This window comes from Acomys russatus, chromosome X (assembly GCF_903995435.1).
Source record: "Acomys russatus chromosome X, mAcoRus1.1, whole genome shotgun sequence".
Lineage (NCBI taxonomy): Eukaryota > Metazoa > Chordata > Mammalia > Rodentia > Muridae > Acomys > Acomys russatus.
Genome location: NC_067169.1, coordinates 17348381 through 17360634, shown reverse-complemented (window position 1 = coordinate 17360634; position 12254 = coordinate 17348381). Strand labels below are relative to the sequence as shown.

Genomic DNA, 12254 nt, shown 5'->3' with positions numbered 1-12254 from the left:
TCCATCTCCTCTCTGATGGTTCATGCAGGAAAGAAGACATTTAGAAGGGGAAAGAAGAAAGAATCTCCTACCATTTCTGGGGGAATACTTGAAGTGTTCATAAAAGAAGCAAAGAATCTGACAGCAGTAAAATCTGGAGGCACTTCTGACAGCTTTGTGAAGGGGTAATTTTGTTTTAGTTCATCTCAGATGACACTTAACAGGCACTGAAGTGATCCATGATCCAGTAGACAATGGTAGTTATGAGAGGCCCACGCTCTGCTTACTGAGTGTACTTTGGAAGAGCTACTCTTAAGTGCTTGCTTTTACGTGTAAAGCAATCAGAGTATGGAGGGGAGTTCATGTGCCCGCTTTCACTTGGCTGGAAGTCCTATCATTCTCACTTTGAAGGGTGGAAGACTTTCCTTCTCTGGAGATTCATTTCTCAAACAAACAAACAAACAAAGAAAAAAATAGAAAGGAAGAAGGCATTCTCTCTTACCCCTTTTCCTCTTCCTCTTTCTTCTCACTCTTCCTGTCTGTCTCTGTGTCTCCCTGGGGGTACCCCTTCCCCCTTTCCTTCTCCCATGCTCATTTAATAAACTCCTCTACAACATAAAAAAGAAGGTACGAGTTTCTATGTATAATATACTTTCATTTTTACTTTGTTATTATTTGGTACAACAAAGAAAATATTAAATTGTTGCTGGTTTGCTCTCAGAGAGAATTGTAAAATGCCGAGAAAGTTCAATGTCTGCCCTTAGAGTGTATGAAAGAGGCTCTTGCACTGCCTGATATATACGTGTGTGTGTGTGTGTGTGTGTGTGTGTGTGTGTGTGTGTGTGTGTGTGTTGCCCTATGGAGCAAATGACAGTTACTTAAAAGAGCACTAGCCTTAAATTGATATTCTTGAGACATGGGTTTTTTTTTGGTTGAATTTTTTAGGGGGATTTTTTGAGACAGGGTTCCTCTGTGTAGCCTTGGCTATCCTGAGCTAGTATTGTAGGCCAGGCTGGACCTCAAACTCACAGTGATCTGCCTATCTCTGCCTCCTGAGTGCTGGGATTAAAGGTGTGTGCCACCACACCTCACCTTTAGTTGATATTCTTGCTCATTCTAGGCAATACAAATAGTAAATCTCTCTTGGGCTAAACGGATATACTTTCATTAATTCAAGCAAACACTGAAATGTATAAGTACCAAGCATTAGATGCTTCACTTTGAAAACTAAATTAGATATGGTAGATGACCTCAAAAAGCACCATAAGACATATGCAGTAAATCAAATTTCTATAATGCCAAGACATTGCATGAGTCTTTGAGGCACAGATGTCAGCTGGGGTCACAGGGTAAGAGCCTTTGTAAAGATGAGTTTTCCCACAAGGAAATAAGTCATATCTTTGTTTTCATATGCCTTAAGTGTGGTAATGCCTGTAAAGGAGAGAATAAGATGTGTAGGGTTTCCCCATTGCTGAATTGGGTTCTTTAGCAAAAGGAAACTGGGTTTTGGGGGGGGGGGTTGTTTGTTTTTTGTTTTTGTTTTGTTTTGTTTTTGATCATTCTGCTGCAGTTTGGGAGTCCCAGCACCCAGTTTCAGACTCTGCTCCTTACTGTCTTGTATAAATAGATTATTGTTCGTTGCCTATTGGCCCATTATGGCCTTCCAGGGATGACTTAATATTGTGTGAAGTAGTTTTTATATTCTATTGCTAAGAATTTATGAATGACAAATAATAAATAAAGCACTTCATTCTATTTTTAAAACTAATTTTCCAGTACATTCTCTTATTGATACTTAAGTATTAAGCTAGTTTTATATTTATCCAAAGAGATGGAGACATGGCTCACTATTTAAGAGCATTGGCTGCTCTTGCAGAGAACCCAAGTTCAATTCCCAGCACCCACAGACAACTCACAAACATGGATTAACTAAAGTCTCAGGAGATCTAATGCCCTCTTCTGGTCTCCGTAAGCACTGTGTGCACATGGCAATGGACACACATGTAAAGAAAACAGCCATACATATACAAATAAATAAACAAACATATAAATAGACAAATGGATACCCTTAAAATGCACTAAGATATACTTTCTTTTACTTTTCATTCATATTTATTTAATCACTGAATAGCCCTTTCCCTCCTCTCCTCCCAGTCAGACCCTCAAACCCTCCTCCCCCATTCCCCTCTTCTTCTCAGAGAAAGGAAAGACCCAAGGGGTACCAATCCCCCTGGTACCTAAAGTCAAGCAGGATTAAATGCATCCCTTCCCATTGAGGCCAGACAAGGCAGGCCAGCTAGGGGAAAGGGATTCAAAGGCAGGCAACAGAGTCAGAGAATACTCCTACTCTAATTCTTAGGGGACCCATTTGACAACAAAGCTGCATATCTACTACATATGTGTAGGGTCTAGGTCCAGGCCATGCGTGCTCTTTGGTTGGTGGTTCGGTCTCAGTGAGCCCCAATGGTCCCAGGTTTCTTTACTCTATAGGTTTTCTTGTGGTGTCCTTGACACCTTCCCCTCCCTCATTCCTTCCTCCCATTTTTCCACAAGACTTCTGGAGCTCCGCCTGAGGGTATATACATGTGTTTCCATCAGCTTCTGGATTAAGCCTCCCAGAAGGCACTTATGCTAGGCTCCTGTCTGTAAACATAGCAGAACACAATTAATAGTGTCAGGGGCTGGCTCTCTCCCATGGGATGGGTCTCACGTTATTCCAGTCATTGGTTTGCCATTCTCTCAAGCTCTGCTCCATCTTTATCCCTACACTTCTTGTAGGCAAAACAAATTGTGAGCTGAAGGTTTTATGGATGGCTTGGTGTTGACTTCCCTCCACCACACGTTCTATGTGGCTACAGGAGGTGCCAACATCAGGCTCCATATCTCTCACTGCTAGGAGTATCATCTAAGGTCATGCCCATAGACTCCTGGGAGCCTCCCTGTCCCAGAGATGCCCTCTACGATTTCGGTACTCTCTCCTAGTTCTCCCTCTCAAACCCCTCACCGCACTCTCCCCATACCTGATTTCCCACCTCCACCACCCTCCCCATGTCCTCTCCCATATACAGTTCCCTCCTCGATCTACTTTAGATTTCTATTTTATTTACTCTTCTGAGAGTCAAACATCCTGCCTTGGGCCCACATTAGCTTTTTTGAGTCTGTGGATTGTAGCATTGTTATCCTGGAATTTATGGCTAATAATCACTTATAAGTGAGTACATACCATGCATGTCTTTCTGGGTGTGTGTTTCTCACTCAGGATGATCATTTCTAGTTCCATCTATTTGCCTCCAAATTGCACAATGTCTTTGCCTTTAATACTGAGTAGTATTTCACTGTGTAAACGTACTACACTTTCTTTTTCCATTCTTCAGTTGAGGGACATCTAGGTTATTTCCAGTTTCTGGGTATTATGAATAAAGCTTCTATGAATATAGTTCAGCAGATGTTCTTGTGGTAAGGTGGAGCATCTTTTGGGTACATACCCAGACCTGGCATAGCTGTGTCTTGAGGTAGATGAATTCTCAATAGTCTAAGAAACCTGCAGATTGATTTCCACAGTGGTTGTTCAAGTTTGCACTCCCACCAGCAGTGGAGGAATGTTCCCCTTTCTCCACATCCTCACCAGCATATGCTGTCACTTAAATTTTTGGTATTAGTCATTCTGACAAGTTATAATTTGGAATCTCAGAGTCATTTGATTTGTATTTCCCTGATGAATAGGGGCTTTCAAAATTTCTTTAAATGCTTCTCAGCCATTAGAGTTTCCTCTGTAGAGAGTTCTGTTTAGCTCTATACTCAATTTTAAAATTGTGTTCTTTGGTTTGTTGGTGCATAACTGCTTGAGTTCTTTTTTTGCATTCTTCTACAAGCAGACATCCAGTTGAACAAATACCATTTCTTCTTTTCATTGTATGGTTTTGGCTTATTTGTCAAAAATCAAATGTCTGTAAGTCTGGAGGCTTATTTCTGAGTCTTCTAATCAATTCCATTAATCAACTTATCTGTTTCATGCCAATTAAACCACATAGTTTTTATTACTATTAGTGTGTAGTACAGCTTAAAATTAGGAATGGTGATACCAACAGAATTTCTTTCATTTACAATCTTGGGTCTTTTAATTCTCCATATGAAGTTGATTGTTGTTCTTTCAAGGTCTGTAAAGAATTGTGTTGGCATTTTGATGAGGATTGCATTGAATCTGAATATTGTATTTGACATATGGCCATTTTTACTATGTTATTCCTACTGATACAAGGCCATGGGAAATATTTCCATTTGCTAAAATCTTCTTCAAAGACTTGAAGCTCTTGTCATACAGGTCTTTAATTTGCTTAATTAGAGTTATACTAAAATATTTTATATTATTTTTGGCTGTTGTGAAGGATATCATTTCCCTGATTTCTTTCTCAGCCTGTTTGTCACTTGTATACAGGAGGGCTACTGATTTTTATTTAATTAGGTATCAAGTCACTTTGCTGAAGGAGTTTATCAGCTATAGGAGTTCTATGGTAAAAATCTGGGTATCACTTATGTATATTATCATATTATCTTCGAATAATACTTTGATTCTTCCTTTCTGATTTGTATCCTCCTGATCTTCTTTAGCTGTCTTATGGCTCTAGCTAGAACTTCAAGCCCTATAATTTTTATGCCCAATTTTGAGAGACTCTCTGAACAGACTACCCAAGAACCATGTTCAAATGCATTGGCAAGAAAGTCTTTATTGCAGGTTCAAACCCAGGACACACCTTCTAGGCACTGACTCAGCAGATGCAGGGAAGTGACCTCTTCCCAATTGAGGGGGGGGTTTATAGGTGCTAGACAAAGAAATTGATTTTACAGTATATGATTTGATGGCATTTGAGCAGAAAAGCTACAAACAGGGAGTTACAAGCCTTGGCGTTTCATGTTGGGGTAATAGGTGTAGGGACAAGTTGGCCTATAGAAAAGATTGCTTGGAGCAGTCATTGGGGCGTTAGGAACTTTGGCCTGGCTTCTCCTAAATGGTTGTTGCTATGTGCCAGACCACCTGCTGGTCAGCTTGACCAGCAGAGAGTATATGTGGACTTTCCCAAGGTGAGCGGATTGTGTTGCTTAGGGAATATTTTTCCATTTAGACTAGTTTGTGGTTTTTTCTGGAATCTGGGTTCAGCCCTTGGCTAGGTTAACACAAAATGGAGTTTGTCTGGTCCTTACAGATTGAAGAGATACAGAGAAACTAAGTACCCTTATCTTGTCCCTGATGTTAGTGGGGTTGTTTTAAGTTTCTCTCCATTTAATTTGATGCCGGTTAATGGCTTGCTATATATTGCCTTTATTGTGTTTAGGTATGTGCCTTGTATCTCTGATCTCTCCAAGACTTTAAACATGAAGGAGTGCTTGATTTTGTCAAAGCTTTCTCATCATCTAATGAGAGGATCATGTGGGGGTTTTTTTTCTTTCAGCTTGTTTATATGGCAAATAACCTTGCTGGAGTTGATATTTTGTGTGTTCATGCTCATAAGAGAGATTGGCCTGAAATTCTCTTTCTTTGTAGAGTCTTTCTCTGCTTTAGGTATCAAGGTGACGGTGGCCTCGTAGAATGAGTTTGGTTAATGTTCCTTCTGTTTCTATTTTGGGGAATAGTTTCATGCACATTGGTATTAGTTCTTTTTCGAAAGTCTGGTAGAATTCTGTGCTAATACCTACTGTTCCTCGCTTTTTTTGGTTGAAAGACTTTTAATAACTGCTTCTATTTCCTCAGGGGTTATAGGACTGTCTAAACTGTATACCTGATCTTGATTTAACTTTGGTACGTGAAATCTATCAATAAAATCATCCATTTCATTCATATTTTCTGCCTTTGTGGAGTACAGGTTTTTGAAGCAAGACCTAATGATTCTTTGGATTTCCTGAGTGTTTCTTGATATGTTCCCTCTTTTCATGTCTGATTTTGTTAATTTGGATACTGTCTTTATGTCTTTTAGTTATTTTGTCTAAGCGTTTGCCTGTCTTGTTGATTTTCTCAAAGAACTAGCTCTTGTTTTTGTGGACTCTTTATATTGTTTGCTTTGTTCCTAATTTATTTATACGAGCCCTGAGTTTGATTATTTCTTGCTGTCTATTCCTCTTAGGCGTGTTTGCTTCTTTTTGTTCTAGAGCTTTCAGGTGTGTTTTTAATTTGCTTAGTGAGATCTCTCCAATTTCTTTATGAAGGTACTTAGTGCTATAAACTTACTGCTTCCATTGTGTTCCATAAGTTTGGGTATGGTGTGCCTTCATTTTCATAAAATTCTAAAAAGTCTTTTATTTCTTTCATTTCCTCCCTGATCCAGGGTTTATTGCATAGTGATGTTCAGTTTCCACGAGTTTGTAGGCTTTCTGTCCTTTCTGTTGTTGTTATTGAGTTCCAACTTTCATCCATGGTGGTTTGAGAAAATACAAGGTGTATTCCAAATTCCTTGTATCTATTGAGCCTTGCTTGGAGAAGATTTTGTTGACACATTTTCTAGACCTGAGCTGAGAGTCTTCTCATTCTTCTATTCTTATTATGTTAGGTTAAGTCTTTTCATAGTATCCCAGATTTCTGGGATTTTTTTGGTCAGCAATTTTTTTTAGATTTAAAATTTTCTTTGACTGGTATATCAGTTTCTTCTATTGTATCTTCTGTGCCAGAGATTCTCTCTTCTATCTTTTTAATTCTGTTGATGTTTTTTTCTGTTGTTCTCTTCTCTTCCCTGGGTTTTCCCCAGAATTCTTTCAGCTAATGTTTTCTTTATCCCTCTTCTACTTCAATTTTCAAGTCTTGAATAGTTCTATTTCTTTCTGTCACCTGTTTCATTGTGTTTGCCTGTATTTCTGTAAGGGATTTGTTTGTTTCTTTTTTTAAGAGCTCTACCTGTTTGTATTATCTGTATTTCTTTAAGGAATTTTTCATTTCTTTTTGAAGGCTTCTATCATCTTCATAAGATTGGATTTAAGGTCATTTTCTTGTTCCTCAGCTGTGTTAAGGTATCCTGGGCTTGCTATAGTATAAGAACTGAGTTCTGGTCATGTGATATTACCCTAGCTCTTGTTGTTTGTGTTCTTACATTGGCCTTTATCCATCTGGTTGTCTCTGGTATTTGTAGGCCTCAAGTAATGCAGGCAGAGTTGTGGACCAGAAAATGGAGTGCCAGGGAGCAGGTGTGCTTTGCCTCTATTGGTAATATTTTAGGGGGACCAGCTGGCAGGGGGTGGGGGTGGAGCAAATCTTACCAGGTAGTACCTGATGGCCCCAGGCCTTTGGGAGTGCATGTAGGGCTGTGATCCAGGAGATGGATTGATCAGGCCTCTGGGGATGGGTGCTGATTTGTGTGCTGGAAATAGGGTACACAGGGGACAGGCAAGATATATTTTCAAAGGGCTAGAGAGCAAACAAGAACAGATATATAGATAATGTTATAAAGTATGTAAATTAAATAATTACATATGCTCTGCTTATGAACTGAAATATTTGTGGCTTAAGAAAGGCATCACGGCCCACAAGATGGTTCAGCAAGTAAACAGAAATGGGTTTGCCACCAAACCTAATGAACCAATTTTGATAACTGGAACCTGTCCCATAAAAAATGGAACTGACTCTTATAGGTTGTCCTCTGGCCTCCACATACATGCCATTCCTTGCAGTCTCACATACATAGACAGAATAAAAATAAATATTAAAAATTTAAAGAAAGATTACTTTCTTTTATATGTAAACAATACCTGAGGATCATTTAACTAAGGCACATATGGAAGCACCCTGAGTATCGGGGACAAAGGTGTTTTTAATAATGGAAGTGCAAAAATGAAGTAAAATAAAATGGAAGATAGTAATAATAAAAAACTGGGGTTCTTAAAAGAGAAAAAAGTATAGAATGGAGACTGGGAGACAATAGTGTTTTCTGATTAATTAAGCTATTTTTCCTATTTTGTAGTAGTGCTGGGATTGAGCCCAGGGCCTTGCTAGGTAAGCACTTTGTCATTCTCTGACTTAGTAGCTCTGTCCAATATGGGAAATGGAATATCATAAGACCCAGTTATCCTCTTTATCCTCGTGTCATTTCCTTGTATTTTTCACAATTGTTTCATGTATTGATTGCATATACACACTCATTTTCTTCCCTAAACCATGTTTCTTGAAGGTGCAAAGGTGTGTGTGATTTAATTTGAACACAGTAGAGAGGACTTAGGGTCCAGGCAACCGACCTAAGAAGAGTTTGCAGGAAACCTAAGCGAAACAATGTAGACCTGAAACAAAAAGAGAAAGGGACATGGATTAAAAAGATATGTTAATGAGAAGATTATCACTGTAGGCACTAGAGTTCAGTTCCACTGGGGAAGCAATAAGAACTCCATATAATGTTCCTTAGAAATATCCCTTAAAGAACTGGGGAACTCATCAACCATTTTGTAAAACCTGCCGATTGCCCTTCAAGCACTCAGTCCTCAGTAACTTCTAGGTGCTCCGAACATGAGAAAGCAAACTCTCACAGAGCCAGATGGCCTGCAACACACAGAATTTGATGTAGAAAGCTGAAAACTGTCCACTGGCTGCAAATCAGATGGCCCAGAAGCTTTCAGTAGTGGTTACCACTGGGGGTCTTTTCTTTATCAGATGGAGGACCAAATACTTGGAAGGTTTGGAAAGAAAGACATTGTATTCAGAAACGAAGAGAGGGCATTTTACCGTTGTGGCACTAGTCATCTCTCCAAATAAAATATTATTTAAGCTTATAAAAATGAGAAGAGAACATCAAGCATGCATATTGCATCCACACCCAGTTCTACAGCATTGTAGGAAATTCAAGTGGCAACTCAAAGACAGCAAATTTTGTTGCTTACTTTCCCACTAATGCGCCTTTTTCCTCCTACAGCTACCTGCTTCCTGATGATAACAAAGCCACTAAGCACAAAACCGTGGTTGTAAAAAAGAGTGTTAACCCTCAATGGAATCATACGTTCCTATTCAGTGGTTTGCATCCTCAAGATTTAAAGAATGTTTGCCTAGAGCTCACCATCTGGGACAAGGAGGCCTTTTCCAGTAACATCTTTCTAGGAGGTGTTCGTTTAAATTCTGGAAGTGGTAAGGATGGGGGAGCTGGAGCGGCTCTGTGACTGGGAATGTTCACTGGCATGGTTACTACAGGTGTGATGTGTGGTAGATTTTGTTTATGTAGTTTGAGCTACAGCTAACTCCTGAAGTAACCTAGGATGCCTCATTCTTATAGATGAATATGGCATCACTGTTGAAATATGTGTTTTCTATTGTAACTTTGTGTCCTTAGGCTTGCAGTTGAAGAAGTGTTATATTTATATTAGTTCTGTTCATAGAAAATCTTATATACATCCATGTAAGTGAATTTCAAATAACTCTTTGGATCTTATTTCAGGTTTTGTTCAGGTAAAGATCTTCGTGACAGTACAGAGTTTGGGTTTTTGGTTTCATTTTTGTTTTTGCTTATTGAGCACACTTTATTTGTTTATGTTAAAAGTATGTATTTCATAATATAAACAATATTGCTGACACTTCTAGAAAAGCTAATTCTACTTTATAACATGTGGAAGTGCTTTAGGGATTGATATATCCTATTAGGCTTCCATCCCTCAAGCCAAAGGTTCATAACCTAAAATCAATAGACAGATTAAAAGGCATCTAGGAACTTGATACCAATCTAATAACATGCACTTTATTTCATACTCTTCTTTTTTCTCTTCCCTTAAGTCTTTTCTTATCCCCTCTCATAGTACAACCCCAAAGGCCTGAAAACCAAATTGTTAGGTTTAATCACAGCAATGACCTCACTTCTCGGTTATCAATTTTCTATACTAGTTACTTTCACTTGACTGTGACCAAAATTAGTTACTTTCACTTGACTGTGACCAAAATAAGTGATGGATATGGCAGAAAGGAGGATAGATTTGTTTTGCCTTATGCCTCAGGGTTGCAGTCCATCATGATGAGAAATGGTAGGCAGTAAGGTCTGGCTGGTAAAAGTAAGTCCTTAGAGATGGGCTTCTATAGGTTGTAGCTTGGCCCCTGGTTCTGACTGCTCATTGCTTGGTTTCCCATGCTATGTAGAGCTACAATTATCTGTGATCATAGCACAGGCTTTGATAGAAGAAGAGGAACTCCTAAGATCACCTTTACTGCATCTTCTTCTCACTCTCTAGTACTTCAACTCAGCAATGATCAAGTTGAAAGGAAGCCAAAATTTCCTTATAAACAGCATGTAATGTTATTCATACAAGCAATGTGTCTTAGCTTGTTTTTTTATTGCTATGATGAAGACAATGACCAAAAGCAACTTGGAGAGGAAAGGGTTTATTCCATCCTATGACTTACAGTCCACCATGAAGGGAAGTCAGGGCAGGACCTCAAGGCAGCAACCTAGCAGCAGAAACTGAAGCAGAACCATGGGGGAACAATGCTTATTTGCTCACTTAGCTTGCTTTTTTCTATAACCCATGACCACCCACACAGGGCTGGCACTGCCCTCAGTAATCTGGTTCCTCTCACATCAATCAAGAAACTTCCCTATATACTGCCCACAAGCCAATCAGATGGATGTATTTTCTCAATGACACAAGAATGTGTCATGTTTATAGAAAAGTAAACAACGCAGAAATAACTCTCATGTCATAACCTATAACAGGGTGTGAACATGGTGGTAAGACACACTGCAGTGGTCCAATGCTGTAGCACTAAGAGCGCACATGTAGTCACCTCAAATCTTCTTATCCCATATCTTAGGCCAACCATATACCATGTCAACATTTCAGTTGAGAAAGACTCCATCTGTATGAAGCTCTTTTATGTACATGAAGGAGAGCAGGCATACATATGTCAGTAAAAGGGAAACCTCTAGGATCAGAAGAGCTATGTTAGAAATAGAGATCTTTATATCTGAGGCCAACCTATGAACTCACACTAACTTGGTTTAGATGAACCACTTCTCTGCCAATCTATCCAAGTAGGGAGGACTGAGATAGCAAGAGCCATTCTGACTTCTCTGCACAACCTCAGCTTCAAAAACCCTGACTCCTTTTAACACTTCTCACTAGATATGGGAACTGAGATGAGGCCAACAAGAGGATTTCTCCTTAAACTTTCCCCTGACAGTTTACTGCTTGCCTTCTAGATGAAATGTTGTCTTCCCTTTTTGCCTCCCCAGGTGTGAGCCATGGGAAGCCCGTGGACTGGATGGACTCTCGTGGGGAAGAACAACACCTTTGGCAGAAGATGGTTGACAACCCTGGATTGTCTGTTGAGGGAGTTCTCATGCTACGGTCCAGCATGGCGAAATGTAGGATCTGAAGAGACCAGGTCTGCAAGAACTACACCTCTGGTTGCTGGTTGTTTCCTCTCAGCAAAGGACTGGGACCTTGAATTCTGTTTCCTTGCCATTTCTTACCTAAGAGGAAATTGCTGGTGTTGTGGACATTTGGGATCTTGCGTCTATATGTTCACCTACTTAGGCCTCCCTTATTAGGTGATAGAAAATACTACACCATCTTGCCAATAATCAAACTGCAATGGCTCATAGACTTTATATTGATAGAAATGATACAAGCTTATTGGAGTATATTTTAGAATAGGGGTCCCCAACCTTTTCCCAACTGACTTACTTAAGGTTACTTTAGTTTGAGAAGAGAAGGGAACACCAGAAGGTAGATTGCTTGAAGAATAACAAAGAGAGGCTGGTCACCTTTTTCTTATCATAGGGTTACCTATGATGTAAAGGAGGCATGCTGGGGATGGTGTGAGAGACAGAGTTGAATGCTGTTACAATGGCAAAGTTCAGAATGGAAATGGTGTTTCAAGATGTACCGGTGGGATTTTCGTAGTTGCAAAATTCATCATGTAATTCAACCTTTTTTTGAAGGGGAAGATAGTTAAATGATTACACACATGAACACATACATGTACACACACACACACATACACACATAACCAGACACAAACTAGAATGTGTGTAAAGAAATTGGAATGTAGATTATTTTGATGATAATCTAGTAATTAGAGAACTCTGTTACAAAATTTTTTTAAATTATCAAATATTTTAAGCCATTAAGTAAAAGGAAATAAGAAATAATGGCCACTCAATCCACATCTCTACATTTTGTTCACTAGTGGACCTAGTTAAGTGAAAACGGAGATATTCTACTGTCTGTATCCTGTGCTGCTATAGGACAGAGTCAGAAACTCCATGTTCTCTGTTTCACTTTGCCCAGGTTCTTATTATTTTCTTATGCTATTACAGTGGCAAGTT

General features: G+C 39.2%; 1 protein-coding gene across 2 annotated transcripts in view; it reads left to right on the top strand.

The window, feature by feature from the left end:
* Nucleotides 1-11375, top strand: part of Sytl5 (synaptotagmin like 5) — a 94310-nt gene extending 82935 nt beyond the window's left edge. For both annotated transcript variants that reach the window (XM_051141004.1, XM_051141003.1), the window contains 3 exons: nt 29-164; nt 8859-9067; nt 11157-11375. In XM_051141004.1, coding sequence (XP_050996961.1) covers nt 29-164; nt 8859-9067; nt 11157-11299 — 488 coding nt within the window. In that variant the 3' untranslated portion in view covers nt 11300-11375. The remainder of the gene's footprint in view (nt 1-28; nt 165-8858; nt 9068-11156) is intronic.
* The last annotated feature ends 879 nt before the right edge of the window (nt 11376-12254 follow it).